General features: G+C 44.2%; 1 protein-coding gene across 1 annotated transcript in view; it reads left to right on the top strand.

Annotated features, from left to right (window-relative positions):
- Positions 1-1,684: 1,684 nt before the first annotated feature.
- Positions 1,685-7,347, top strand: part of LOC112071089 (SLAIN motif-containing protein-like) — a 25,000-nt gene continuing 19,337 nt past the window's right edge. Inside the window, exons 1-2 of the mRNA XM_070439247.1 lie at positions 1,685-1,923; positions 2,494-3,179. Coding sequence (XP_070295348.1) covers positions 2,509-3,179 — 671 coding nt within the window. The 5' untranslated portion in view covers positions 1,685-1,923; positions 2,494-2,508. The remainder of the gene's footprint in view (positions 1,924-2,493; positions 3,180-7,347) is intronic.

Here is a 7,347-nt window from a genome sequence, read left to right as displayed (position 1 = left end):
AAGAGTTAAGCACAGGCAACATTCTAGAGCAAAACCTTTTTCAGTCTGCTTTCCAACAGACACTGGTAGCAACCCCTTTTAGCAGGACCATAGCCTAAAACACAAGGCCAAATATACACCGGAGTTGCTTACCAAGATGACGTTGGATGTTCCCGAGTGGCCTAGTCACAGTTTTGAATTAAATTGTCTTTTAAAATCTATGGCAATACTTGAAAATGGCTGTCTAGCAATGATCAACAACCAACTTGACAAGGCTTTAAGAATTTTTAAAAGAATAATGTGCAAATATTGTACAATCCAGGTGTGCAAAGCCCTTCGAGATTTACCCAGAGATACTCACAGCTGTAATCACTGCCAAATATGATTCTAACATGTATTTACTCAGGGGTGTGAATACTTATGTAAATTTGATATTTCTGTATTTCATGATCCCATATTTATGGTGGTTATCTAGCAACAATAAGACTTTTTTCTTTACTTTTGAACAGAAAAGTCCCCCCTCTCATCTTTACTTTGAATCCAGACCATAACAGCTCATATAGTGAAGAATAGGGTGGTGTACACACACAGTAACATGTGCTGAAGCCTACTTGTTAGTACATGTTCCCGAACCAGCAGAGTTATTATCAAACTAACACTCTCACAGGTTTCACCCAACCCAGTATTCTTCCACTAGATCAACAGCAGGTCTCTGCCCAGGGCTTGTTTCTGGTCGTAGGCTACTAACTCATATAGCTCTATTATCTACGGGTACAATTCAATAAGTGAAGCATGTTTATTACCATGAGAATCACCGTTGCAACAGAAGTAAGGGTTCTGCAGAATTTGAGCAATGATGGTATGTGTGGGTCTTGGCAAAGATAAAGAGAGGTGTTGCATCACAATACTACAGAGGAGTTATTTTCTTCAGTTAGTTTATCTTTCACAGCTCATGTAGTTTGTTATGTTGAAGACAGGTTATTTGGATAATTATAAGTATTGTAGTAGATTAGATGTCTTGGAATGTTTGGTGTTGTACTAGGTATGTAATCTACCATGAGAGTAAATTAGATGTCTTGGAATGTTTGGTGTGGTACTAGGTATGTAATTTACTCTCATGTTGACTGAAACTTTTGTGGCCAAAAAGTGTATAGTACTGATGACAGAGCTGCGTTAAGTACACCAGAAAGGAAACTGTACTGTACTGAGTCCAGTCGAAAAACGCTGTAATTATGGTGGCTCAGAAGGCGATTGATTACTCTATAGTGTGCTGCAAGTGTTTTGCAATTTGAAATAGTCACACCCAGAGCAATGTTTTTATTTATTTATTCTAAATACATGGCTCTGGTCATGCCCATATTGATCAGCACACACCTCGCCACACCCACCAAACGGGAGCAAACGTACCTCAAATGCTGTTGAAGAACGGTTCTCATCGTTTTGGGGAAACGTGTGGTTTCATTTCAAATCGTCACGCAACGTAGAAAACGTTGACGCGAACTCGATGCACCTCAGCTGTGACATTGGGTTAGTTTTTCTTTCCCCTTTTATTTGGTGACGTCTAGCGCATGAGAAGAGAACGACAGGTAATACCTGAAGTATCCTGTAGGTGGCACCAAATATCGTGTTAATGTCAGGTAGGGGGCGGGACCAATGCTCTGATTGGGTCAACTCGAGTCCCTCAAAGCTGGCAAAACATAGCTGCTTAGTTAGCTATCTTTACTAACTAGCCAGTTACAGGCTAACAGGGACATGGCTTAGCGTGGTTCGAGCAATTACATCGATAATCATATAGCTATATTTTTATTACATACATCTCATTTACTTAAAAAAAAAAAAAATCTTTGTAAACGTACTTGATTAACGCAAACTCGTGCGTTGGATTTATCAGGCTAATTCGAGCATTTCTTGACAACACGGCTCATCTCAACCGGTGAAGCCAAGGTAGGTTTGTTATGTTTAGCTAGCGCTTTAGCTTGGTGGCTGGCTAATCAACAGTTCTCTTGGAAATGCATCGATGTAAGGACAATGATCTATTGGCTTGCATGATAAATTATATAAATGCATGTGTTTTAACGTTAATTTGATCTAATTAGCTAGCAACAAATGGCAACTAGACGCTGCACTTATCTTTAGCTGTAAATGTTGGCGGCATTCAATGAAACTGAATGTGAGTGGGGGGAGATGCGGTTTGTGCCCGCTGTTAACCGACAATGTCAGCCTTCGAAGCTTCGGCCGTTATTTCTTTATTCATCATGGCAGCGTTATTAATTATAAACATGGGAGTTTGTTAGTTGATGTAGCCAGAAAATATATTCAACTGCCGTCTATGGCTTTTATTGGCATGTAAACGTAACGAAGTAACTAGCTATGATCAAATTGATTAGTTATCCCACCACGATGAGCTTGCAGTTTGGGTGTTTGTTCGGATGATTGCTTATCTCAAAACAGTGGTTTGAATGGTTTGTTCCTTACGCGAGCTGCTGATCGAAACATTCGATTATCTTCCCCTAGCAGAACAGGAGCAACATGGTAGTTCCGGACAGCGCCGGTGAGGTCCAACCGGCAGGCAATGACTGTACCGGGGGTCTCATGAAGACGTCCCAGCCGAGCTACGAGGAGGAGCAGGAGCTAGCAGGGGTGGAGCTGGAAGAGGTACGTAAGCTCCAGGAGCTCATTCGAAGACTCGAGGTCCAGAATCAAACACTCCGCAACAGGGGAGGCAGTAAAAATCTACATCTCAGAGGAGCGACCACCACAAACAGTAACCTCACAACCAGTACCAACATCAATGAGAGAATCTCTTCCAGCGAAGAGGTGACCAACACCAACTCCCCTCTCAGGTTGGGGAGCAGTGGAAGTTGTGGAGCAGAACTAGGCAGCAGCAGCAGTGACGTGGAGCTGTCCCCTCCTCAGGACAGTAGTAGCAGTGAGGATATGTCCCCGCTCCCGGCAGCTAACCAGATAGAGGATGCGGATGGTGGACTGTGCGCAGGCTTTCTGACCCTGCCCTGCGGGAACGGACCAGGACCGGCGCAGACCCAGGGGCTAAGCCCAACCCCAGAGAGTCCCTCTCTGGACAGCTATGAGTCTGAGACTCTGGCGGAGAGCGACTCGGGGGTGGACCAGTTGGCCCTGGATGAGGTTGATGTTCTGGACCTATGGGAGGACCTTGCAGAGGTGGATGACGAGGACAGCTGGTAGGTACCATGGGGATAGGAGCGAGACAAAGGAAGCATCTGAAATTCCAACCTATTTCCTATATAGCTAATGCAGTACTTTAAACGGGGGCCTGCATAAGGCTCTGCTCAAAAGGAGTGCACTATATAGGGAATAGAGGGTCATTTCAGATTCAGTCAAATATCCTCTGCACTCTGTTTGGAAGGTCTCCTACCTTTATTTTCTCTGCTCCGATCATAAAGGGTCTTAGTCAGCTTTTTAGTCTACGGTCCCTTCCTCATCTGCTGTGTATCTGCAGATTCTGCTCTGTTCAGATGAAACGTATTCCCAGTAGACACTAGACATGCATTCTGATCACTGCAGATGAAGGAGAGGAACACATGTAGACGTATCTTCACTAGTCTGCACCCCCACATGTTGGAGTGGAGACATCTGTTTACCACTGTCTCCAGGGGTCAGCGTGATGTCATACTGTGTGTGTGTGTGGGGGATGAGTTTGTGATCACACTCAGGATGATGGAAGGCCCTATAGCCAGATGAGTCATTATGTTACTGTTCTGTTGAACCTTTCAATCTCATAAGTATAGGGACTATGACTGTGACCTTTAGTCATACCAACGTCCCAAAAGGCACCCTATTCCCGTTATAGTGCACTACTTTTGACCAGGGCCCTAGTGCACTATGTAGGGAATAAGGTACTGTTTGGGACGTGGCCCTAGGTTGAAGGTGGGTCTCTGCTGTGGCAGTTGGCCTTGTTTCCGTGATACGCAGCAACCAGAGGAAAACATGCAGAAAATACATGCAGATTTGATGCAGCTGGGCTAGTAGGTCTTTAGATGGAAATATCTGTGCGCTGCTTCTGCCTTGGAAATGCTCGGCTTTGTGGGCTSTATAAAATGGGCACTGACAGGCAGTGCCTCTGATCACTGAATCTATGTGACTGGGAGAGAGAAAAGAGGGGTTAGTGTGGAGAGAGAGGATGGGTAGTGACTGAGAGGGAGACTGAAATGGACAGAGAGGGGGGGTGCCTTGCTCTAGAGGGAGAGGGGCCACTGTTGTCGCTGGGCGAGGGGCAGCCAGCCAACGTGATTTACTCTGGGCACTGTGTGTGTGCGCTCAGCAGCAATAGTGATTTTTCTCCTCTGACATGAATACCCAGAGAGGGAGGCTTGAGCTCAGAGCCAGAACTAGTGCAGCACAACTGGGCCTCTCAACGGCCGAGGAGACATGGGTCCTATTCACTAGGCACCCGACTGAATCAAATGGACTGAAACGTGTCCAATAAGAAAGGCACTTGTTTTCCATTTTTAAAGCATTTTGCTATGGTGTGCCCTAATACATACAGCCATTGGGCCCTAATATATACAGCCTTAATATAATGCATACATTTAGTCTCAAATAAATAATGAAACATGTTTAAATAATGCAAAAACAGTGTTGGAGAAGAAAGTAAAAGTGCAATATGTGCCATGTAAAAAAGCTAATGTTTATGTTCCTTGCTCTGAACATGAGAACATATGAAAGCTGGTGGTTCCTTTTAACATGAGTCTTCAATATTCCCAGTTAAGAAGTTTTAGGTTGTAGTTATTATAGGAATTATCTGACTATTTCTCTCTATACGATTTGTATTTCATATAACTTTGACTATTGGGTGTTCTTATAGGCACTACTATATTGCCAGCCTAATCTCGGAAGTTGATAGGCTTAAAGTCATAAACAGCGCTGTGCTTCAAGCATTGCGAAAAGCTGCTGGCAAACGCAGGAAAGTGCGGTTTGAATGAATGCTTATGAGTCTGCTGCTGCCTACCACTGCTCAGTCAGGCTGCTCTATCAAATCATAGACTTAATTATAATATAATAAACACACAGAAATACGAGCCGTAGGTCATTAATATGGTCAAATCCGGAAGCTATCATTTCGAAAACAAAACGTTTATTCTTTCAGTGAAATACGGAACCGTTCCGTATTTTATTGAACGGGTGGCAACCCTAAATCTAAATATTGCTTTTACATTGCACAACCTTCAATGTTATGTCATAATTAAGTAAAATTCTGGCAAATTAATTATGGTCTTTGTTAGTAAGAAATGGTCTTCACACAGTTCGCAACGAGCCAGGCGGCCCAAACTGCTGCATATACCCTGACTCTGCTTGCACTGAACGCAAGAGAACTGACACAATTTCAGGCACTGCATTGATTATATGCAACGCAGGACAAGCTAGTTAAACTAGTAATATCATCAACCATGTGTAGTTAACTAGTGATTAGGTCAAGATTGATTGTTTTTTTACAAGATAAGTTTAATGTTAGCTAGCAACTTACCATGGCTCCTTGCTGCCTACACTCGTGTGACAGGTGGTCAGCCTGTCACGCAGTCTCCTCGTGGATTGCAATATAATCGGCATCCAAAAATGACGATTACCGATTGTTATGAAAACTTGATATCGGCCCTATTTAATCGGTCGACCTCTAGCCCTAATACATACAGCCTTTGGGCCCTAATACATACAGCCATAGGCAGTCCAATAGCATGACTTGACTTATTGCGTCATACTTGGCAAAGTTCGTAAGTGTGTGTGTGTGTGATGAACCAAGGCTGCAGCATTTTCCACAGCCAGAGAAGTGGAAACAAGGCATTAGTGGTCCTTTGTTTATCCCACATTATTATAATAATTATTTGTAACTTTTTAACTAGGCAAATCAGTTAAGAAAAATTCTTATTTACATTGACGGCCAAACCCGGACGACGCTGGGCCAATTGCGCGCCGCCCTATTCGACTCCCAATCACGGCCAGATGTGATACAACCTGGATATGAACCAGGATGTCTGTAGTGACACCTCTTGCGCTGAGATGCAGAGTCTTAGACCGCTGAACCAGGATGTCTGTAGTGACACCTCTTGCGCTGAGATGCAGTCTTAGACCGCTGAACCATGCGGGAGCCCATGTATGGGCATAGTGCGCTACTCAGGGCTTCTACTACTGCTGGCTCAGTCGCTACTCAGGGCTTCTACTACTGCTGGCTCAGTCGCTACTCAGGGCTTCTACTACTGCTGGCTCAGTCGCTGCTCAGGGCTTCTACTACTGCTGGCTCAGTCGCTGCTCAGGGCTTCTACTACTGCTGGCTCAGTCGCTGCTCAGGGTTTCTACTACTGCTGGCTCAGTCAGGATTTGCATCATTCAAATGATCATCTCACTCTCTTCAAATGAATGTCAACTCTGTACTGCTGTTGCTGTCTAGTCTGGGTTCTTCTGTGGTGGAGGAGGAGCTTGGCTTGTTTACCAGAATTGAATTAACAGGATTGGATTACCTCAATTTTTGTAATGGCAGACTGCTAATTCCAAGTGAGTCCATCTTCATTTAATTTCCCCTCTGTACGCCACAATGTTCATCTGGGCATGAGGCTTGTGTGTGTTTGCCAAGTTCAGGGTGTTTTAAAAATAAAAACGTATGCGTTTGTTTTAGCTGTCCCATTTTGTTACAGTATTGTCCGATACAAACGGGTACCATATTGTATTCCTGGTAGCTACTTTAGCAGCTGATCTGTGGATTAACAACCCAAAGCAGCAAAGCCTTGTTCTTTCTACCACATTATGAACCAGTCTGTATGAGCCCCAGGTGGTTACCACTACTACAACATTAAATAAATAATCTKCCCAGGCATGGACCTCTAAGCTGCTTTGGGCTGGTGGCTAGGGCTCAGGACTGAGTCGCAAGTGGCACCCTGTTCCCTTTATGATGCACTACTTTCCACCAGAACCCTATGGTTGTAGTGGACTACATAGTGAATAGGGTGCCATTTGGGCTAGAGGCTGGATGGCTGCTGCTGGGGCCTAAACTTATTTTTTTGGGGGGGGGGGCTTAGGCTGCATGTGATCCATCATGGACCTTCTGCTTCTAAAAACATTTACTGAGAGGTATGGAGAATTCTGGTCATCTGTGGGGGTTGGGTCTAGAAGTAACCCGGCTGTGCAAGGAACAAGCCAAGAAATGGCACAAGCTAAGGTGAACAAAAGTGTCCAATGTCCATGCATGAGCACTTTGTTTTGTGTGCAGATGATGGCCTGCCTACCAGTATTTATATTTAGCTCTATGTATAAATAACAACAACAAATGGTCCATTTACCAAATGATCTGCCCTTAGTGCCTCTACACTTCAACTGTAGCTCTGTGTACCAAATGATCTG

The sequence above is a fragment of the Salvelinus sp. IW2-2015 genome, unplaced genomic scaffold (genome assembly GCF_002910315.2).
Source record: "Salvelinus sp. IW2-2015 unplaced genomic scaffold, ASM291031v2 Un_scaffold1512, whole genome shotgun sequence".
Taxonomy (NCBI): domain Eukaryota; kingdom Metazoa; phylum Chordata; class Actinopteri; order Salmoniformes; family Salmonidae; genus Salvelinus; species Salvelinus sp. IW2-2015.
Note: the sequence above shows the minus strand (reverse complement) of the source record. Positions and strands in the feature narration are given on the sequence as shown.